The 23525-nt window shown below is 35.4% G+C and overlaps 3 protein-coding genes across 6 annotated transcripts; all 3 read right to left on the reverse strand.

The window, feature by feature from the left end:
• Nucleotides 1-262: 262 nt before the first annotated feature.
• Nucleotides 263-1295, reverse strand: LOC119683526 (probable chitinase 10). The gene is made up of 3 exons (XM_038097235.1): nucleotides 1286-1295; nucleotides 1043-1098; nucleotides 263-965 (listed from the first exon to the last, which is right to left on the reverse strand). Exons 1-3 carry the CDS (start codon nucleotides 1293-1295, stop codon nucleotides 297-299), a joined length of 735 nt encoding a protein of 244 aa, XP_037953163.1. The 3' UTR covers nucleotides 263-296.
• Nucleotides 1165-15073, reverse strand: LOC119665517 (serine-rich adhesin for platelets). 4 transcript variants are annotated; one of them, XM_038074759.1, is made up of 4 exons: nucleotides 14934-15073; nucleotides 14758-14866; nucleotides 7954-14688; nucleotides 1165-6717 (listed from the first exon to the last, which is right to left on the reverse strand). In XM_038074759.1, exons 2-4 carry the CDS (start codon nucleotides 14762-14764, stop codon nucleotides 1472-1474), a joined length of 11988 nt encoding a protein of 3995 aa, XP_037930687.1. In that variant the 5' UTR covers nucleotides 14765-14866; nucleotides 14934-15073; the 3' UTR covers nucleotides 1165-1471. The 4 variants fall into 4 exon arrangements, with proteins under 4 accessions (XP_037930687.1, XP_037930677.1, XP_037930681.1 ...); XM_038074749.1 differs by having other exon boundaries at nucleotides 1165-6351; nucleotides 6658-14688; nucleotides 14934-15031; XM_038074753.1 differs by having other exon boundaries at nucleotides 1165-8259; nucleotides 9496-14688; nucleotides 14934-15029.
• Nucleotides 15074-19335: 4262 nt separating this feature from the next.
• On the reverse strand, nucleotides 19336-22812 carry LOC119665558 (flocculation protein FLO1-like). Its single transcript, XM_038074788.1, has 2 exons — nucleotides 22731-22812; nucleotides 19336-22669 (listed from the first exon to the last, which is right to left on the reverse strand). Exons 1-2 carry the CDS (start codon nucleotides 22735-22737, stop codon nucleotides 20220-20222), a joined length of 2457 nt encoding a protein of 818 aa, XP_037930716.1. The 5' UTR covers nucleotides 22738-22812; the 3' UTR covers nucleotides 19336-20219.
• Nucleotides 22813-23525: the final 713 nt, after the last annotated feature.

The raw sequence follows: 23525 nt of genomic DNA on the forward strand, positions 1-23525 counted from the left end.
AAGAAATTATTTATGAATAAATAAATATAAGAAATAATTCCAAGCCCACTGATGATGGGTATTTGGCAATACTCGAAACAGCTTTATCAGCCAAAAATTCAACTAATTGATATAATATAAAAAGAATTTTTGTAGTTTACTACGTTTCGAAATCACTCTAATATAAATTTACTTAGGGTTAATAAGACGTGTCTTGCTTGTATAAGCAGAATTCACAAAAAGAGAGAAATAAAATATATATATTTTGTATTAATATGCGTATATAACGTATTTATTGTATAAACTTATGATTCAAATTAAATACATAAATGATCACAAGTCATCAGTTCAGAGTTCCAAAACAGATTATCGGGACAAGTATGCACAAATGCGATGCCATTGCATTGTATAAATTGGTGACAATCAGTCGGATGTTTTACATATGCATGTTTCGATGCACTGCAAAGTTGGTTCAAGTCATTGGAAAAGTTTGTTGCTGGATAGGATGGTATCAAAATTGTAGGACTCTGATTAGTAACCGGTAGTGTAGCAGAATTTGTAGGCAAAGATATAGTATTTGGTATGTAATATTGTTGTGCCTGACAAGCGGCAAACTGTGGCAGATCACAGCGTTGTAAACGTGCATTCCAATGAAGATTTGCAGGACACTGCATAGCTTGACAAAAATAAAACTGATTACAGTCGTTCGGATTAGGCGCATAAGTAGATACAGCTCCCGACATTGATGTTATTATTTGAGGTGATTGTAAAGATGGATTAATCAACATACATCCTGCTTTACTGGGTAGATCACACGTGTTAGTAGAACTGCTCCAATGTAAATTTTCTGGACAAATCATTGTGAAAGCTAAGCCATTAAGACATGTATAATACTTTTGGCAATCATATGGGTAAGGAAGAAAAGTTGGATTTTGTGGATTATAGTAGGAGGGACATTGAGGATGTCTTATAGGTTCATTAGTTGCCTGAAAAAAGGGATGTTACATTTTAGATTTTTAAATAAAAAAAAAAGAATAATAAAATGTCTATGCAATTAACTTACCACTTCACAAAACGATAGCAGAATTTGTGTCACCACAAAAACAAGAAAAATTAAAACTAAATAAAATTAAAAACAACGATTTTTATTTTAATTTTTATTAAATTATTAAAATATCTGTATACCTTTCATTTTACAAATTTATTTATGGGGCAAGTAAAGCTCTTGCGTCAAATGTGCAATAACTAAGATTTAAATAAAATATCGTTGGTATTTATATTTTTCAAAGCCAGTTAAAGCATTTACTTCTTATCATTACAAACTTGCTTTGATTACAGATAAATTGTAATTGTTAATATAAAACCTTGAACTTTACATCAAACAGAAATTATTGTAAAGAACCTAGATAACAAAGTTGAATTAATCAATTAAAGCCAATAGTATGTTAACGCCCTGAAACTATGCTAAACTTATTTAATAATTATAAACTTACTAGTTACCACATTTTAAAGCCTTCTTTCGGGTGCAAGTTTCTAGCAGTTGGTTCCAATACAAATTTTGCTGACATCTTAATGTTATCTCATTACCATTTTCACATTTAATATAACTTTTACATTCGGTATCGACAGTTAAATATTTTTGCCCACCAATGCAACGACTTTGAGTTCTACCTGTTTTGTGCACACAATTCTTATTGCTCCAACCACATGTCTTAGTTGTTTGATCCCAGTATAATGAAGCAGGACACTGCATAACAATGGATTCACCATTAGCACATTGTATATACTTGTGACAATCATCTGGCACTGGCAAGAAGTCAGCTCCATTTGTACACGTTTTATGAGGTCTTTCAGTTGAAGTCGTTACGTAGTGCGACTTGGTCGTTTTCGGTAGATCGCAGTCACTTTTACTCCATCCGCAAAACTTTCCTTTAGCATTCCAAAACAATGGAGATGGGCATGACATTATATAACCTATACCATTAGAGCATTGTACAAACTTTCTACAGTCGTCCGGATGTGGCAAATAGTCAGCTCCATTTTTACAATCCAGCGACGATTTCGTTGTAGTATAGACAGGAGACACAGAACTTGTTACAACAGTTTGAGCAGAAGGAGTTACTTTTGTTCCAACAGTTTTATCAACGCTTACCTGAGATGTGGTTTCTAAAGAAATTGGAATTTTACTTGTACTACTGGAAGTAAACTCAACATTCGGGAATGTTGTGACTACTTGAGTGCTTCTAGATGTGCTTGATGTTGAACTTATAGTTTCCGAAGGAGAAGTAAAACCGCTGGTGGTGGTATTTGGTAACGCATTTGTAGTGGAAGATGTGGTTGTCTCCGTACTTGACTGCGAATTTTCAGTATTTTCAGTTGTGTTTTCAATTGTTGAACTGACTGTTGTACTATCATCATTTGTCACATCAGACTCAGTTGTAGAAGTAGTTTCGGATGGAGAGGTAGTTTCGCTTGTGGAAGTAATGATAGACGTGCTTGAAGATGTCTCAATACTAGTTGTGATGTCTTCTGTTGTTGAGGCTATAGTCGTATTATTATCACCGGATACAGTCGTAGATTCCGAAGTAGAAGGAACACCGCTGATGGTGGTATTTGGTAACGCAGATGTGGAGGAAGGTTTCATTGTTTCCGTACTTGACTGCGAAGTTTCAGTATTTTCAGGTGTGTTTTCAACTGTTGAACTCACTGTTGTACTATCATCATTTGTCACATCAGACTCAGGTGTAGAAGTAGTTTCGGAAGGAGAGGGAGTTTCGCTTATCGTAGTATTGATAGACGTGGTTGTGGATGTCTCAGTACTGGTTGTGGAGTCTTCAATTGTTGAGGTTATAGTCGTATTATTATCAACAGACGCTGTCGTAGATTCCGAAGTAGAAGGAACACCGCTGGTGGTGGTATCTGGTAATGCAGTTGTGGAGGAAGGTTTGATTGTTTCCGTACCTGACTGCGAAGTTTCAGTATTTTCAGTTGTGGTTTCAATTGTTGAACTCACTGTTGTACTATCATCATTTGTCACATAAGACTCAGGTGTAGAAGTAGTTTCGGACGGAGAAGGAGTTTCACTTATCGTAGTATTGATAGACGTGCTTGTAGATGCCTCAATACTAGTTGTGGAGTCTTCTGTTGTTAAGAATGTAGTCGTATTATTATACACAGACGCTGTCGTAGCTTCTGAAGTAGAAGGAACGCCACTGGTGGTGGTATCTGGTAATGCAGTTGTGGAGTAAGGTTTGATTATTTCCGTACTTGAATGCGAAGTTTCAGTATTTTCAGTTGTGTTTTCAACTGTTGAACTCACTGTTGAACTTTCATCATTTGTCACATCAGACTCAGGTGTAGAAGTAGTTTCGGACGGAGAAGGAGTTTCGCTTATCGTAGTATTGATAGACGTGGTTGTGGATGTCTCAATTCTAGTTGTGGTGTCTTCTGTTGTTAAGGATGTAGTCGTATTATTATACACGGACGCTGTCGTAGCTTCTGAAGTAGAAGGAACGCCACTGGTGGTGGTATCTGGTAATGCAGTTGTGGAGTAAGGTTTGATTGTTTCCGTACTTGACTGCGAAGTTTCAGTATTTTCAGTAGTGTTGTCAATTGTTGAACTCCTTGTTGTACTATCATCATTTGTCACATAAGACTCAAGTGTAGAAGTAGTTTCGGAAGGAGAAGGAGTTTCGCTTATCGTAGTATTGATAGACGTGCTTGTAGATGTCTCGATACTAGTTGTGGTGTCTTCTGTTGTTAAGGATGTAGTCGTATTATTATACACGGACACTGTCGTAGCTTCTGAAGTAGAAGGAACGCTACTGGTGGTGGTATCTGGTAATGCAGTTGTGGAGTAAGGTTTGATTATTTCCGTACTTGAATGCGAAGTTTCAGTATTTTCAGGTGTGTTTTCAACTGTTGAACTCACTGTTGAACTCACTGTTGAACTGTCATCATTTGTCACATCAGACTCAGGTGTATAAGTAGTTTCGGATGGAGAAGGAGTTTCGCTTATCGTAGTATTGATAGACGTGCTTGTAGATGCCTCAATACTAGTTGTGGAGTGTTCTGTTGTTAAGGATGTAGTCGTATTATTATACACAGACGCTGTCGTAGCTTCTGAAGTAGAAGGAACGCCACTGGTGGTGGTATCTGGTAATGCAGTTGTGGAGTAAGGTTTGATTATTTCCGTACTTGAATGCGAAGTTTCAGTATTTTCAGTTGTGTTTTCAACTGTTGAACTCACTGTTGAACTCACTGTTGAACTTTCATCATTTGTCACATCAGACTCAGGTGTAGAAGTAGTTTCGGACGGAGAAGGAGTTTCGCTTATCGTAGTATTGATAGACGTGGTTGTGGATGTCTCAATTCTAGTTGTGGTGTCTTCTGTTGTTAAGGATGTAGTCGTATTATTATACACGGACGCTGTCGTATATTCCGAAGTAGAAGTAACGCCACTGGTGGTGGTATCTGGCAATGCAGTTGTGGAGTAAGGTTTGATTGTTTCCTTACTTGACTGCGAAGTTTCAGTATTTTCAGGTGTGTTTTCAACTGTTGAACTCACTGTTGTACTATCATCATTTGTCACATCAGACTCAGTTGTAGATGTTGTTTCGGACGGAGAAAGAGTTCCGCTTATCGTAGCATTGATAGACGTGCTTGTGGATGTCTCAGTACTGGTTGTGGTGTCTTCTGTTGTTGAGGTTATAGTCGTATTATTATCACCGGATGCAGTAGTAGATTCCGAAGTAGAAGGAACACCGCTGATAGTGGTATCTGACGACGCATATGTGGAGGAAGGTTTAATTGTTTCCGTACTTGACTGCGAAGTTTCAGTATTTTCAGTAGTGTTGTCAATTGTTGAACTCAGTGTTGTACTATCATCATTTGTCACATAAGACTCAAGTGTAGAAGTAGTTTCGGACGGAGAAGGAGTTTCGCTTATCGTAGTATTGATAGACGTGGTTGTGGATGTCTCAGTACTGGTTGTGGTGTCTTCTGTTGTTGAGGTTATAGTCGTATTATTATCACCGGATGCAGTAGTAGATTCCGAAGTAGAAGGAACACCGCTGATAGTGGTATCTGACGACGCAGATGTGGAGGAAGGTTTGATTGTTTCCGTACTTGACTGCGAAGTTTCAGTATTTTCAGTAGTGTTTTCAATTGTTGAACTCCTTGTTGTACTATCATCATTTGTCACATCAGACTCAGTTGTAGAAGTAGTTCCGGACGAAGAAGGAGTTTCGCTTATCGTAGTATTGATAGACGTGGTTGTGGATGTCTCAGTACTGGTTGTGGTGTCTTCTGTTGTTAAGGATGTAGTCGTATTATTATACACGGACGCTGTCGTAGCTTCTGAAGTAGAAGGAACGCCACTGGTGGTGGTATCTGGTAACGCAGTTGTGGAATAAGGTTTGATTGTTTCCTTACTTGACTGCGAAGTTTCAGTATTTTCAGGTGTGTTTTCAACTGTTGAACTCACTGTTGAACTTTCATCATTTGTCACATCAGACTCAGGTGTAGAAGTAGTTTCGGACGGAGAAGGAGTTTCGCTTATCGTAGTATTGATAGACGTGGTTGTGGATGTCTCAATTCTAGTTGTGGTGTCTTCTGTTGTTAAGGATGTAGTCGTATTATTATACACGGACGCTGTCGTAGCTTCTGAAGTAGAAGGAACGCCACTGGTGGTGGTATCTGGTAATGCAGTTGTGGAGTAAGGTTTGATTGTTTCCTTACTTGACTGCGAAGTTTCAGCATTTTCAGGTGCGTTTTCAACTGTTGAACTCACTGTTGTACTATCATCATTTGTCACATCAGACTCAGTTGTAGATGTTGTTTCGGACGGAGAAGGAGTTCCGCTTATCGTAGTATTGATAGACGTGCTTGTGGATGTCTCAGTACTGGTTGTGGTGTCTTCTGTTGTTGAGGTTATAGTCGTATTATTATCACCGGATGCAGTAGTAGATTCCGAAGTAGAAGGAACACCGCTGATAGTGGTATCTGACGACGCATATGTGGAGGAAGGTTTGATTGTTTCCGTACTTGACTGCGAAGTTTCAGTATTTTCAGTAGTGTTGTCAATTGTTGAACTCAGTGTTGTACTATCATCATTTGTCACATAAGACTCAAGTGTAGAAGTAGTTTCGGACGGAGAAGGAGTTTCGCTTATCGTAGTATTGATAGACGTGCTTGTAGATGTCTCGATACTAGTTGTGGTGTCTTCTGTTGTTAAGGATGTAGTCGTATTATTATACACGGACGCTGTCGTAGCTTCTGAAGTAGAAGGAACGCCACTGGTGGTGGTATCTGGTGATGCAGTTGTGGAGTAAGGTTTGATTATTTCCGTACTTGAATGCGAAGTTTCAGTATTTTCAGTTGTGTTTTCAACTGTTGAACTCACTGTTGAACTGTCATCATTTGTCACATCAGACTCAGGTGTAGAAGTAGTTTCGGACGGAGAAGGAGTTTCGCTTATCGTAGTATTGATAGACGTGCTCGTAGATGCCTCAATACCAGTTGTGGAGTCTTCTGTTGTTAAGGATGTAGTCGTATTATTATACACAGACGCTGTCGTAGCTTCTGAAGTAGAAGGAACGCCACTGGTGGTGGTATCTGGTAATGCAGTTGTGGAGTAAGGTTTGATTATTTCCGTACTTGAATGCGAAGTTTCAGTATTTTCAGTTGTGTTTTCAACTGTTGAACTCACTGTTGAACTCACTGTTGAACTTTCATCATTTGTCACATCAGACTCAGGTGTAGAAGTAGTTTCGGACGGAGAAGGAGTTTCGCTTATCGTAGTATTGATAGACGTGGTTGTGGATGTCTCAATTCTAGTTGTGGTGTCTTCTGTTGTTAAGGATGTAGTCGTATTATTATACACGGACGCTGTCGTATATTCCGAAGTAGAAGGAACGCCACTGGTGGTGGTATCTGGTAATGCAGTTGTGAAGTAAGGTTTGATTGTTTCCTTACTTGACTGCGAAGTTTCAGTATTTTCAGGTGTGTTTTCAACTGTTGAACTCACTGTTGTACTATCATCATTTGTCACATCAGACTCAGTTGTAGATGTTGTTTCGGACGGAGAAGGAGTTCCGCTTATCGTAGCATTGATAGACGTGCTTGTGGATGTCTCAGTACTGGTTGTGGTGTCTTCTGTTGTTGAGGTTATAGTCGTATTATTATCACCGGATGCAGTAGTAGATTCCGAAGTAGAAGGAACACCGCTGATAGTGGTATCTGACGACGCAGATGTGGAGGAAGGTTTGATTGTTTCCGTACTTGACTGCGAAGTTTCAGTATTTTCAGTAGTGTTTTCAATTGTTGAACTCCTTGTTGTACTATCATCATTTGTCACATCAGACTCAGTTGTAGAAGTAGTTCCGGACGAAGAAGGAGTTTCGCTTATCGTAGTATTGATAGACGTGGTTGTGGATGTCTCAGTACTGGTTGTGGTGTCTTCTGTTGTTAAGGATGTAGTCGTATTATTATACACGGACGCTGTCGTAGCTTCTGAAGTAGAAGGAACGCCACTGGTGGTGGTATCTGGTAACGCAGTTGTGGAATAAGGTTTGATTGTTTCCTTACTTGACTGCGAAGTTTCAGTATTTTCAGGTGTGTATTCAACTGTTGAACTCACTGTTGAACTCACTGTTGAACTGTCATCATTTGTCACATCAGACTCAGGTGTAGAAGTAGTTTCGGACGGAGAAGGAGTTTCGCTTATCGTAGTATTGATAGACGTGGTTGTGGATGTCTCAATTCTAGTTGTGGTGTCTTCTGTTGTTGAGGATGTAGTCGTATTATTATACACGGACGCTGTCGTAGCTTCTGAAGTAGAAGGAACGCCACTGGTGGTGGTATCTGGTAATGCAGTTGTGGAGTAAGGTTTGATTATTTCCGTACTTGAATGCGAAGTTTCAGTATTTTCAGGTGTGTTTTCAACTGTTGAACTCACTGTTGAACTGTCATCATTTGTCACATCAGACTCAGGTGTAGAAGTAGTTTCGGACGGAGAAGGAGTTTCGGTTATCGTAGTATTGATAGACGTGGTTGTAGATGTCTCGATACTAGTTGTGGTGTCTTCTGTTGTTAAGGATGTAGTCGTATTATTATACACGGACGCTGTCGTAGCTTCTGAAGTAGAAGGAACGCCACTGGTGGTGGTATCTGGTAATGCAGTTGTGGAGTATGGTTTGATTATTTCCGTACTTGAATGCGAAGTTACAGTATTTTCAGTTGTGTTTTCAACTGTTGAACTCACTGTTGAACTTTCATCATTTGTCACATCAGACTCAGGTGTAGAAGTAGTTTCGGACGGAGAAGGAGTTTCGCTTATCGTAGTATTGATAGACGTGCTTGTAGATGTCTCAATTCTAGTTGTGGTGTCTTCTGTTGTTAAGGATGTAGTCGTATTATTATACACGGACGCTGTCGTATATTCCGAAGTAGAAGGAACGCCACTGGTGGTGGTATCTGGTAATGCAGTTGTGGAGTAAGGTTTGATTGTTTCCTTACTTGACTGCGAAGTTTCAGTATTTTCAGGTGTGTTTTCAACTGTTGAACTCACTGTTGTACTATCATCATTTGTCACATCAGACTCAGTTGTTGATGTTGCTTCGGACGGAGAAGGAGTTCCGCTTATCGTAGCATTGATAGACGTGCTTGTGGATGTCTCAGTACTGGTTGTGGTGTCTTCTGTTGTTAAGGTTATAGTCGTATTATTATCACCGGATGCAGTAGTAGATTCCGAAGTAGAAGGAACACCGCTGATAGTGGTATCTGACGACGCAGATGTGGAGGAAGGTTTGATTGTTTCCGTACTTGACTGCGAAGTTTCAGTATTTTCAGGTGTGTTTTCAATTGTTGAACTCCTTGTTGTACTATCATCATTTGTCACATCAGACTCAGGTGTAGAAGTAGTTTCGGATGGAGAAGGAGTTTCGCCCTTCCTAGTATTGATAGACGTGGTTGTGGATGTCTCAGTGCTGGTTGTGGAGTCTTCTGTTGTTGAGGTTATAGTCGTATTATTATCAACGGATACAGTAGTAGATTCCGAAGTAGAAGGAACACCGCTGATGGTGGTATCTGACGACGCAGTTGTGGAGGAAGGTTTGATTGTTTCCGTACTTGACTGCGAAGTTTCAGTATTTTCAGTTGTGTTTTTAATTATTGAATTTACTGTTGTACTATCACCATTTGTCACATCAGACTCAAGTGTAGAAGTAGTTTCGGAAGGAGAAGGAGTTTCGCTTATCGTAGTATTGATAAACGTACTTGTGGATGTCTCAATACTAGCTGTGGAGTCTTCTGTTGTTAAGGATGTAGTCGTATTATTAGTCACAGACGCTGTCGTAGCTTCTGAAGTAGAAGGAACGCCACTGGTGGTGGTATCTGGTAATGCAGTTGTAGAGTAAGGTTTGATTATTTCCGTACTTGAATGCGAAGTTTCAATATTTTCAGGTGTGTTTTCAACTGTTGAACTCACTGTTGAACTCACTGTTGAACTGTCATCATTTGTCACATCAGACTCAGGTGTAGAAGTAGTTTCGGACGGAGAAGGAGTTTCGCTTATCGTAGCATTGATAGACGTGCTTGTGGATGTCTCAGTACTGGTTGTGGAGTCTTCTGTTGTTGAGGTTATAGTCGTATTATTATCAACGGATACAGTAGTAGATTCCGAAGTAGAAGGAACACCGCTGATGGTGGTATCTGACGACGCAGTTGTGGAGGAAGGTTTGATTGTTTCCGTACTTGACTGCGAAGTTTCAGTATTTTCAGTTGTGTTTTTAATTATTGAATTTACTGTTGTACTATCATCATTTGTCACATCAGACTCAGTTGTGGAAGTAGTTTCGGACGGAGAAGGAGTTTCGCTTATCGTAGTATTGATAGACGTGGTTGTGGATGTCTCAGTGCTGGTTGTGGTGTCTTCTGTTGTTGAGACTATAGTCGTATTACTATCTCCGGATACAGTCGTAGATTCCGAAGTAGACGGAACATCGCTGATGGTGGTATCTGACGACGCAGTTGTGGAAGAAGGTTTGATTGTTTCCTTACTTGACTGCGAAGTTTCAGTATTTTCAGTTGTGTTTTCAATTATTGAATTCACTGTTGTACTATCACCATTTGTCACATAAGACTCAAGTGTAGAAGTAGTTTCGGAAGGAGAAGGAGTTTCGCTTATCGTAGTATTGATAAACGTACTTGTGGATGTCTCAATACTAGTTGTGGAGTCTTCTGTTGTTAAGGATGTAGTCGTATTATTATTCACAGACGCTGTCGTATATTCCGAAGTAGAAGGAACGCCACTGGTGGTGGTATCTGGTAACGCAGTTGTGGAATAAGGTTTGATTGTTTCCTTACTTGACTGCGAAGTTTCAGTATTTTCAGTTGTGTTTTCAACTGTTGAACTCACTGTTGAACTCACTGTTGAACTGTCATCATTTGTCACATCAGACTCAGTTGTAGAAGTAGTTTCGGACGGAGAGGGATTTGCGCTTGTGGAAGTATTGATAGACGTGTTTGTAGATGTGTCAGTACTGGTTGTGGAGTCTTCTGTTGTTGAGGTTATAGTCGTATTATTATCAACGGATACAGTAGTAGATTTCGAAGTAGAAAGAGCTCCGTTGGTGGTGGTATCTGACGACGCAGTTGTGGAGGAAGGTTTGATTGTTTCCGTACTTGACTGCGAAGTTTCAGTATTTTCAGCTGTGCTTTCAATTGTTGAATTCACTGTTGTACTATCATCATTTGTCACATCAGATTCAGTTGTAGAAGTAGTTTCGGAAGGAGAAGGACTATTTTTAGTTGTGTTTTCAATTGTTGAACTCACTGTTGTACTATCATCATTTGTCACATCAGACTCAGTTGTAGAAGTAGTTTCGGACGGTGAAGGAGTTTCGCTTTTGGAAATATTGATAGACGTGCTTGTAGATGTCTCAGTACTTGTTGTGGTGTCTTCTGTTGTTGAGGTTATAGTCGTATTATTATCACCGGATACAGTCATAGATTCCGAAGTAGAAGGAACACCGCTGGTGGTGGTATCTGGTAATGCAGTTGTAGAGGAAGGTTTGATTGTTTCCGTACTTGACTGCGAAGTTTCAGTATTTTCAGTTGTGTTTTTAATTATTGAATTTACTGTTGTACTATCATCATTTGTCACATCAGACTCAGTTGTAGAAGTAGTTTCGGAAGGGGAAGGACTATTTTTAGTTGTGTTTTTAATTGTTGAACTCACTGTTGTACTATCATCATTTGTCACATCAGACTCAGTTGTAGAAGTAGTTTCGGACGGAGAGGGATTTTCGCTTGTGGAAGTATTGATAGACGTGTTTGTAGATGTGTCAGTACTGGTTGTGGAGTCTTCTGTTGTTGAGGTTATAGTCGTATTATTATCAACGGATACAGTAGTAGATTCCGAAGTAGAAGGAACACCGCTGATGGTGGTATCTGACGACGCAGTTGTGGAGGAAGGTTTGATTGTTTCCGTACTTGACTGCGAAGCTTCAGTATTTTCAGTTGTGTTTTCAACTGTTGAACTCACTGTTGTACTATCATCATTTGTCACATCAGACTCAGTTGTAGATTTTGTTTCGGATGGAGAAGGAGTTTCGCCCTTCCTAGTATTGATAGACGTGGCTGTGGATGTCTCAGTGCTGGTTGTGGTGTCTTCTGTTGTTGAGACTATAGTCGTATTATTATCTCCGGATACAGTCGTAGATTCCGAAGTAGACGGAACACCGCTGATGGTGGTATCTGACGACGCAGTTGTGGAAGAAGGTTTGATTGTTTCCGTACTTGACTGCGAAGTTTCAGTATTTTCAGGTGTGTTTTCAATTATTGAATTCACTGTTGTACTATCATCATTTGTCACATCAGACTCAGTTGTTGAAGTAGTTTCGGACGTAGAAAGAACTTTGCTTGTGGTAGTATTAATAGACTTGGTTGTGGATGTCTCAGTACTGGTTGTGGAGTCTTCTGTTGTTAAGGTTATAGTCGTATTATTATCAGCGGACACAGTCGTAGGTTCTGAAATAGAAGAATAACCACTGATGGTGGTATCTGACGACGCAGTTGTGAAGGAAAGTTTGATTGTTTCCGTACTTGACTGTGAAGTTTCAGTATTTTCAGTTGTGTTTTTAATTATTGAATTCACTGTTGTACTATCATCATTTGTCACCTCAGACTCAGTTGTAGAAGTAGTTTCGGACAGAGAAGGTGTTTCGCCCTTCGTAGTACTGATAAACGTGCTTGTAGATGTCTCAGTACTGGTTGTGGTGTCTACCGTTGATGAAACTTTAGTCGCATTATTATCAACGGATACAGTCGTAGATTCCGAAGTAGAAGGAACACCGCTGGTGGTGATATCTGACGACGCAGTTGTGGAAGAAGGTTTGATTGTTTCCGTACTTGACTGCGAAGTTTCAGTATTTTCAGTTGTGTTTTCAATTATTGAATTCACTGTTGTACTATCATCATTTGTCACATCAGACTCAGTTGTAGAAGTAGTTTCGGAAGGAGAAGGACTATTTTTAGTTATGTTTTCAATTGTTGAACTCACTGTTGTACTATCATCATTTGTCACATCAGATTCAGTTGTAGAAGTAGTTTCGGAAGGAGAAGGACTAGTTTTAGTTGTGTTTTTAATTGTTGAACTCACTGTTGTACTATCATCATTTGTCACATCAGACTCAGTTGTAGAAGTAGTTTCGGACGGAGAGGGATTTTCGCTTGTGGAAGTATTGATAGACGTGCTTGTAGATGTCTCAGTACTGGTTGTGGAGTCTTCAATTGTTGAGGTTATAGTCGTATTATTATCAACGGATACAGTGGTAGATTCCGAAGTAGAAGGAACACCGCTGATGATGGTATCTGACGACGCAGTTGTGAAGGAAGGTTTGATTGTTTCCTTACTTGACTGTGAAGTTTCAGAATTTTCATCATTTGTCACATCAGACTGAGTTGAAAAAGTAGTTTCGGATGGAGAAGAAGTTTCACTTGTGGACGTGCTTGTAGATGTCTCAGTAATGGTTGTGGGTTCTTTTATTGTTGAGGTTATAGTCGTATTATTATCAACGGATACAGTAGTAGATTCCGAAGTAGAAGGAACACCGCTGATGGTGGTATCTGACGACGCAGTTGTGGAGGAAGGTTTGATTGTTTCCGTACTTGACTGCGAAGTTTCAGTATTTTCAGTTGTGTTTTTAATTATTGAACTCACTGTTGTACTATCATCATTTGTCACATCAGATTCAGTTGTAGAAGTAGTTTCGGAAGGGGAAGGACTATTTTTAGTTGTGTTTTTAATTGTTGAACTCACTGTTGTACTATCATCATTTGTCACATCTGACTCAGTTGTAGAAGTAGTTTCGGACGGAGAAGGAGTTTCGCTTATCGCAGTATTGATAGACGTGCTTGTGGATGTCTCAATTCTAGTTGTGGAGTCTTCTGTTGTTAAGGATGTAGTCGTATTATTATTCACAGACGCTGTCGTATATTCCGAAGTAGAAGGAACGCCACTGGTGGTGGTATCTGGTAATGCAGTTGTGGAATAAGGTTTGATTGTTTCCTTACTTGACTGCGAAGTTTCAGTATTTTCAGGTGTGTTTTCAACTGTTGAACTCACTGTTGTACTATCATCATTTGTCACCTCAGACTCAGTTGTAGAAGTAGTTTCGGACAGAGAAAGTGTTTCGCCCTTCGTAGTACTGATAAACGTGCTTGTAGATGTCTCAGTACTGGTTGTGGTGTCTACCGTTGATGAAACTTTAGTCGCATTATTATCAACGGATACAGTCGTAGATTCCGAAGTAGAAGGAACACCGCTGGTGGTGATATCTGACGACGCAGTTGTGGAAGAAGGTTTGATTGTTTCCGTACTTGACTGCGAAGTTTCAGTATTTTCAGTTGTGTTTTCAATTATTGAATTCACTGTTGTACTATCATCGTTTGTCACATCAGACTCAGTTGTAGAAATAGTTTCGGAAGAAGAAGGACTATTTTCAGTTGCGTTTTCAATTGTTGAACTCACTGTTGTACTATCATCACTTGTCACATCGGACTCAGTTGTGGAAGTAGTTTCGGACGGAGAAGGAGTTTCGCTTGTGTTAGTATTGTTAGATATGCTTCTGTATATCTTATCACTATCCGTTGTGCGTTCTATTGTTGAGTTCTGAATCTTTTTATTTTCATTCGACTCAGAAATGGTTTGTGAAAGAAAAGAAATTTTTTCGTTATTTGTATCATTAGTTGTTACAGAATCGAAAGTATTTCCTGTTATGGAGCTATAATCGTTTAACAAATTTCTTGGTGTTTTTGTTAAGTATTTTGTGTGTAAATCTATATCCTTGTGTGTTATATCTTTTACCTTTTCGATGCTTTCAGTGGTGGCTTGTGTGATCGAATCAGCATTGTTTGTTGTTGTTTTATTCTCGATTATATTTGTTATATCTCTCTTTTTGATATGTAGTTTTCGCCTTGCAGAATTCAAGGCTATTATTGTTTCTGATACCGATAAAATATTTTTAAGATTGTGTCCTCCAGTATTTTCTTTTTCCTTAATATTAGTTTCTGTGGTATTATTTTTCAATATGTAGCTGTTAGTTTTGTTTTTCCAGTTCTGGTTTACTTCTGTCGTTTTTTGGATAGTAATGTTAAATGAAATAGAGATAATTATTAGTATGGCGCACAGCTTTGCTCCCATATTGTCTGAAAGTTTTTGAAATAATATACAAGTTTTGGATGTTTATGTTATTTTTTTAATATTTTATAACTTACATTGCATTTTGCGTTAATTACCACTTTAATGCAATTCCAACAGCGATGTGTGTTTTCACTCAGATATTTCTATTTAATATATACTTTCAGCAGTTCATCATATAACCAGCTTTATCAAGAAGAAGATAACTGTTTTAAGAGGGAAGTACTCAAAGTATTTAATTTATTTTCGGTACCTTAATGGTTTCCCAATAATTTAATTAAGCAAAATTATCAGCGTTTGGAGTGATTTTTTCTTATGTCAACAAAGGCCAATTTTTTGCTCTCTTAATATTGCGTCAAATATAATTTTTTTTCTTCTTAATTTGCCAACTTTAACTTTAGGAATGTTAACTTCTCAGAAATGTTTTTATTTGTAATGTGCATGTGCATCACATCCAGATAAAAAAATTAAAATATTTTAAAAACATCAACTGATAAACTTCAACGTGACTGAGTCATATTTTCTCAGGAGTTCTTGGTTTTTCGCGTAGTTTTCAAAAAAAAAAAATGTTTTTTGATTCAATAAAAGATAGTTGAGTTTATATTCTAATCCTTGAATTTATTCAATTTAACATATTCTATGTTCTGTACGTTCTGGTGTTAATTTACACAACACTTTGTAAAGTATATTTTATAATTTACAATTTTTATTAATATTTAGATATGCGTATATCTTCTTTTTGGAGTCCTTTGCACTCAATAAAGAGAAACGAAGGAATACATATATTATACGAGTACATACGTATATATTTATTTAATAAATATTTTACTGTTTTATGGGAATTTGTTTATAAACTAATTCTATTTTTTCAATGTGATTCCTGTTAATAATTTGTAGATTTGGCTTCATAAGTTTTTAAGTTATTAAGATTGGCAAATAAGAAAACTTCTTTTTTAAACTGCCTTAAAAATTCTATTACAAAAATTTTTTAAAGATTTTACAAACTTTTATATTTTACTTAAATTACACTGTAATACTAAAATGAACTAACTTCAAACAACGATTTTATAATAATGAAAATTTGTTCAATATAAATTGCTTCAACAAGCCTTTATTTGTTTTATTTAACATGTTTACTTAACATATGTGTATGTATATATATTAATTTAGTATAAAGTTGTGTATATATATCAATTAAAACTAATTAAAAGTAATGTGTAAGTCAGTAGCCAAAATCGACTGCATCCATTATCTGATTCAAGTACACTCTTTTGATTAATGAAATTGAAGTGCATTTTTTTAACAGCGTTGATATAATTTTATATTGAATGAAAGAAAGCCTGCAATAGCTTTTAGTATGACTCAATGCGTTTCTATTAAAATCTATTGCTACTTAAGTACGTAGTCTCTTTTGTTTCCAGCAAAAAGTTCAATAATTTTTTAATTATATTTTTGAGTACCTCTATACATATTAAATAATTGGTACTTAACGTAAGTGTTATGATTATTATTATAATACATAATATAGATTTCAAAATATTGTGTAAGTTTAAAGAATTTTTAATTTACAATCACAGTTTTATATGGTTTAATAATATAAGAGAAAGCTTTAAAGGAATTGACACAAAATTTTAATAATATTAATAATTATGTTATAAATATAAATTTATTGTTCAATTAAATAACAAAAAACAATTGATCTCAAAACTTATATCTTCTTCTTCTTTATTTGCCAATTCGATTTCGAATATTGGTGATCATATAACATATCATAATACTATATTAATTTATTATAACATAATAATAATAATTAAAACATAATAACTTAACATAATACTATATTGTTTGATTAGCTTTTAATAAACACAATTACAAATTTTAAACTATTTCTGCGTATTGCTCTCTGCATCTAGCTATATTTATAAGGTTGTTAACCTCTCGTATTTGGGTCCACTGACGAATGTTTCGTAGCCATGAAAATTGTTTTTTACCAATACAGCGTTTACCTTCGATTTTTCCTTGAATAATCATTTGGAGTGGCTCATATTTTGAATTTCGCATAATATGTCCCAGGTAAGCTGTTTTCTTCTTTTTATAATTGTTAACAATTCGTGATCACATTTCATTCTTCGTAATACTTCATTATTTGTAACATGATCTGCCCATGAAATTTTGAGATTTCTCCGATAAATCCATAACTCAAATGCTTCAAGTTCGAGAAAAACTTACTACCAAGAAACTTTTATTTCCATTCTAGAAAAAGAATGAAAATAAAAAAATATGAAAACGGTCTTTAAACTATTCGAAAAAATAAAAAAAAATGGAAAAGGAAGTAATCAGTGTGCTTAATGGGGAAAATGGCCCTAACTGGAAAAAATTGATTAATTATATTACTAGTGCTTTAAAATATTGAAAACTGATTATAAATGAATTTTAACTTTTTAATTAATATTTAAAACATAAGCAATTACTTTGAATTCTGCATAATTTCATATTTGAATTGTATATAATTTTAAGCAGGAAGATAAATTTATATAAAACCAACACCTCCGACAGACGACTATAAGTCATTGTCCTATTCTTTGTTTTTCAACATATTTTTAAGTAACTCTAACCAATGTTCTTAGAATGAAGACATAATACTTATTTATGTTAAAAAACTGAAATGAAATAATAAAAAAGTAAAAACTAAAAAAAAAAAATCTAATCTATTCGAAAAAATATTATTGACAAAAATTATCAATTATGAAGCAGTTTACCATTATTCTTATACATCAATTTAGTTATAAACATGATTTGTCTGGCCATGATTTGTGTGTGGTAGGACCAGAGCGGTATTGAGCAATTTAGATCATGCATTGATCGAAAGACGACTGGAATGAGCCATTTCACACAGCAAAATCAGTAAAATACACATTAAAATCCCTTTAATGGGATATCCTTCCGCACTCGCTATACTCCCCAGATCTGGAGCTATCTGACTATCATCTCTTCGTATCAATGAAGCACGCGTTCAAAGAGCAGCACTTTAGCAATTTTGAGAAAGTTCGAAAATGGCTTGACGAATGCTTTGCCACAAAAGACAAGCAATTGGCATAGTATTCATAAATTACCTGAAAAATGTGCGAAATATTGTCTATTTTACAAAATTGAGAAATGATCACCTACTTCTTTTATATTCTTTAATTTTTTAAAAAAAGTGCAATCATTTTGATTAAAGTCTTAAAATTGTAGTCACATTCGCTTCAATAACATTTTTAAGTGCAATCACAAATCATTTCAAAACTAAAGATAGTAAAGTTAAAGTCAAGTAAAGTTTAAGTTTTCCAAAAAAATTATTTAAGAATGTTGCATTTTTTAACATTTTTACTTTTTTTGTCTGTAATTCATTGACAAACAAATTTTACGGATTTTTCCCAAGGTAGAGATGATCAGAGATGATTTTAACACACACTTTGGTGTCGATTATATTGTTAATGTAAATATAGTATTTAGTATATATAAAAATGGGTGTAAAATCTATTCATTAGTCGTTTCCACTTGTGTGAAGGACTTTAAATTAAATGGGTATACCACATATTTCTGTGAATAAATGGAGACATTGAATCAGATATATGGAACCATGGTCTTTCTAGTGTAGTAGACCTAAATATCAATAGATTTTATTTAAATTCTTCTGCTCACAAAGTATCCGGATTTTTTTTTTGTTATCTTGGTACACCCTTTTTTTGACATATGGTACAAATTTGAGCGCCATCTGTCAATTGGTTTGTTTACAGCAGCTGTTAATGTGAGACTATCTCAACTGCATTTAGCGATTTTTACTATGGAAAACTCTTGTTGAACGCGATTTTTTGACCAAACACGGCACCACTGTCATCACTCAGGCACCATATTCGCCAAATCTGCATCCGTGTCACTTTTTCCTGTTCCTGAAACTCAAATTGCCCCTTCGTGGTAAGCGTTTTGAGTCGATTGAATCGGAAAAAGAGAATTCGCTAAAGGAAATAAAAGCTATACCTTCACGGACCTACGAAAAATGTATGGAAGAATGGGTTAAGCGTTGGCATATGTGTATCACTTCAGAAGGAGCATATTTTGAATGAGATAAAAAAAATTTGGAATAAAATTTTAATTTGTGTTTTATTTACAAAATACGAGTACTTTTTGAGCAGAAGGTAATATACCTAAGTTAGTTCTTACTGTAAGTGCTGAAAGCTTTTAACGCTATTGACCCCAATGCAATTGCTTATATTTTTCAATTATAATTCTAATATATTGTAAACAATACTAAATGAATAAGAACACGACTATATATGGGTAAAATAAATATTTATAAGTATATAATAAAATTTATATATCGGTTGATATAGGTAACGTCTTTGAAGAAAAACGTTTGGGGTACGTTTTTTGAAAGTAGCTTTTTATCTGTCCTCGAAGCTAAAATTATCGCTAGGAAAAATATGACTGAAAAATAAATATTATATACTGAAAAATATTTTCTTAATATTGTGTTTATTACTATATTAATATTTTAATAAAGTCGTACCTAAGTGTAGATAGTGATATATCAATATCTTTTTATCAACACTACTTTCTATTATATCGTCAACATAAAGATCAGACATGTTATATTCTATTTTTTACTATTACCAGTCACTTCAATAAAAACAAGATCACTCTCCTTACAGTATTATTAAATAGGGGAATTTTGCAATGCGACTTAATGTTCATGTGTTCAGAATATTTCTCAGAGCATAATTTTCTCGATTAACTGTAGTAGTGAAACTATTTTACCCAGTCTTATTTCTTCATTCGGTTTATGATACCCAATTATTGGGTGTATTTGCTAGAAAATGTACTCTAAATTGCAGTAAGGTTTTCACAGTCACTAGAGAGAAACTTGCACAACTTCTCGATACGGATTATTTTGAAGACAGGTACAAAAAATACCATAGCGTTGATTTGGACACGAAATGCCCTCGTCATAAATATAATAACTTTCTACAGATTAACTGACTTAAAGGCAGAAATGAAATTTTCATATTCTGGTAATCTTTTTATTGGTTAAATACAATAAAATTTAAATTTAAATGTGAAATATATGTTAGCGTTCTAATAGTTGGTTTTGTTACAGTACCTTGCAGGTTAGATTGTGTTAATCTGATTCGAAGTAGATCACGCAGTTTTATTGGTCCCAACCGATATCAGATAAACACAAATCTCGATGTAAATTTTGTAGGTGGCATTTTTGCGAATGAAGGGTGTACTTGCAGATCTATTCTAAAGCAGGGCTATTATAGATTTTTCGAAGCATATTTTTAAACCAGTCCTTAGTGAGAAAAACGGTACTAAAAGGATGATCTGCACTCTCCTACAACTAAAATAATAATCAAATTGTATAAAAAAGTATGATAAAACTATGATTGACTGCCGTCATTCACTACTATTACCAATTTTCACACTTTACACTTTTTTTAATTAGACTTTATGTACGAGTACATTAAAAATTTAACATTTAGAATAAAAAATATTTTATTTATTTTAGGCAACTTTTTACTACTTTTAAGCTATTCATACACCTGCCCTTAGTGACACTGAACTCAAATCCTTCATAACAGTTTAATAAGTAGGCATAGCCCTCGAAACACTGATAAAACTGCAAACAATTATCTGCAGCGAATTTAATCCGATTCCCAATACCAATACATTGAGGAGCTCGGAAAGGTAAACGTGGATCAATAATTTGCAACAAAATCGATGTTGGAGTAGTAGTTCGCTTTGTAGGTAAAGTCCTTTTTGTTGTTGTTGAATGCTTTTTATTTGCTTCAGAATAACGAATTGAATTCTTCTTAGTTGCAGTATTGGGAGAATTGCCAAAACTTTTCTTTAATAAATTATTTGCAGTATTTTCATTTATTTTTGTCGATCTCTTATCAGGAATTGTAATTTGTCTCATATCATTGGCAAGTGCGTGCTTTGATTTCGATTCGGTTTCATATAAATTTATCAAATCATTATTTTCATTCTTAGGTTTGGTATTTATCAGTGTTGCTGTTGCAGTTGTTGTAGTTATTATTGTTGTGTTTGGTGTTGCTATAATTTCATTTTCAAGAGGTGTGCTTGATTCTTCAACTACTGTTGTTGACATTTGTATAGTCGACATATTATTTGATACATGCGCAGTGCTGTTATCAGTTGGGACTGCAGATATTGTTGCAATTTTTGTTAATTGAGTTGAACTTGATAAATTATCAATAATTTCTGGGTCCGTGACACTCGTCGTCAATTCAACTGGAATTTTATTGTTTTTATTTTGTAAGATATCTGCACTCATTATAGGGATGGTTGTTCCAGTGTAATCGATGGTAGTAGCTGACGTCAAAATAGTTTCTGTGGTATTCAAATTCTGTATTATATCAGAATTGTCTGCAACACTTATCTCAACTAATTCAGTGGAAGTTTCTATGTTATTATTTTGTAAGATATCTGCACTCATTATAGGGATGGTTGTTCCAGTGTAATCGATGGTAGTAGCTGACGTCAAAATAGTTTCTGTGGTATTCAAATTCTGTATTATATCAGAATTGTCTGCAATACTTATCTCAACTAATTCAGTGGAAGTTTCTATGTTATTATTTTGTAAGATATCTGCACTCATTATAGGGATGATTGTTCCAGTGTAATCGATAGTACTAGCAGATGTTGACATGGATTCTGGATTGTAAAAATTTTGAGCTGTGGCAAAACTATCCGCAGAATTTTTTACAGCACTCAATTCATTTAAATCCAATGTTTCATTTATAGCAGTTGTAGTTTTTGTAATATTTAGTACTTTTTCTACTACTGGTTCACAATCAATAGCATGACTTTCTTCTACAGAATTTATGCTTTGTGTATAACTGGTATTTGTATCAGTATAGGTAAATTTTTCCAAGATATCATCATCGGTTTTTAAGTTGTTATTCGTCATGCTTACTGTAGGTTCTGAAAAGCTGTCGGATGTTGTTTTTACAGTAGAGCTTTCTTCAGTGAAAGTCTGCATATCCTGTTCATTTTTATTAATACTAACTTCTTGATTTTTTATCGTGTGAAGTAAAATAGTACTAGTGGAAATAGGCACAATTGATGTTGAAGTGGCAGTAATTACAGTGTCATTTAAGTTTTCAATACTGTCCTTGTTTAAGTCAGCAGTTCTTCCATTAATGTCTGTGATCCAACTCTCTGTTGATACTGCAAACTGTGTTGTTTCATCAAAAGTAGTTACACTTGTATGTGTTGTTGACGAAGTTGTGTTTTTAAACAAACTTCCATTAAAACATTTTACAATTTCAGCATAATCACACACCTTTTTGTTGGGATTCCACATTAAACCCGAAGCGCATTTCATCACAAAAACTTTACTATTAGCGCATACTAAAAATTTTCCACAATCGTATGGATGATTCAAATAAAAAGATACTTTAAAACCATCTGTACCGGAACAAGGTCCATAAACACTGCCATGTACTATATCCTGCGAAATAGGCGAGGAATCAATGCATTTAACCATATCTGATAACATACACTTTTGTTGCACTTGTTGCCACTGAAGACCAGTGGGACATGATGATAAAACTTTAACACCTTCACGACAGTAATAATAATATTGACAATATTTCTCATGTTGATAATAAGTTCCATTTAAACAACTTAAAGTATTCAGTGCTGTAGAATTTTTCAATCCTTCAGCAGAAGTTATTAGCAGGTCACATTTCGCATTTTCAGGGTAATCACATACTTTTCTTATTTTATTCCAGTGTAGACTTGCAGGACATCTATGCACATATGCCTTTCCATGGGCACATTGTACAAATTTCGTGCAATCATTTTGATGTGGCAGCAGATTATGTCCTGACCGATTTATTATGCAGTAACTATCATAATCGCTAGCAAAAATATTGGTAAATGACACAAACAGGAGCAAAACACTTAAGTTATTTATTCCGACTGCAAAAAAAAATTTATTTCAATTTAATTTTAATTATTGAATCTCATATTTTTATTTTACCTGACATCACTCAAGCCAACCTATTGCATTTATAGTTTTTATTCAACTATGATATTTTCCACAGCCATATCTTTATAACCTTTAAATGTTTCTTGTAGTTTTTATGTTATTTTCAATATCTTATAAGTAAATATGCATTCAAATACAAATTCAACATTTTTTAATTAAATTCATAATAAAAAAGAAAAACAATTACTATGATTCATCAATGCATTCATATAAATACTTTCTACCAATAAAACCAACTATAGCATGAAAAATTTTATAAGTAAATGTAATATATTTAATTTTTATTTGAATTTTACATTTCCGAAAGTAATATTAAATTAAATTATTTGTGTTATTATGTTGAAGCTTTTGAGCTAATGCACTTAAGCATTTATACTTTTTTTTTAACGCGAGGTTTTTTCAAAACCCCTCTCTACACCTTGACTAGATTATTGTTTATCACTTCATCAGACTAAGCAATAATTGACTTCAGATCTGCATACCTCCCCGAGGAGCCTGTCACCATTTTGAGATTTGATAAAGCGGTGTTGGTAAGTCTGTGAGATTTCGCAAATAATTTCAGGGCTCTATCCTTCATGTATTTTTTGATAAGATCAATCTTGATGTGTTATAAACATATATAGTTTCGAGCTATGTGGTATAGAATATCAGATAAGTTAAACTCGATTCTTTTTGTAACGTTGCAAAACTTCTATCCTCATAATGAAGTAGTAGGCAATTTCAACCAAACTGTTATACGTAGTTGCTGTTATACGTATGTGTTTTAAAAAGCGAGCGAAATGCGTT

Source organism: Teleopsis dalmanni, chromosome 1 (genome assembly GCF_002237135.1).
Source record: "Teleopsis dalmanni isolate 2A chromosome 1, ASM223713v2, whole genome shotgun sequence".
In the NCBI taxonomy this organism is placed as follows: Eukaryota; Metazoa; Arthropoda; class Insecta; order Diptera; family Diopsidae; genus Teleopsis; species Teleopsis dalmanni.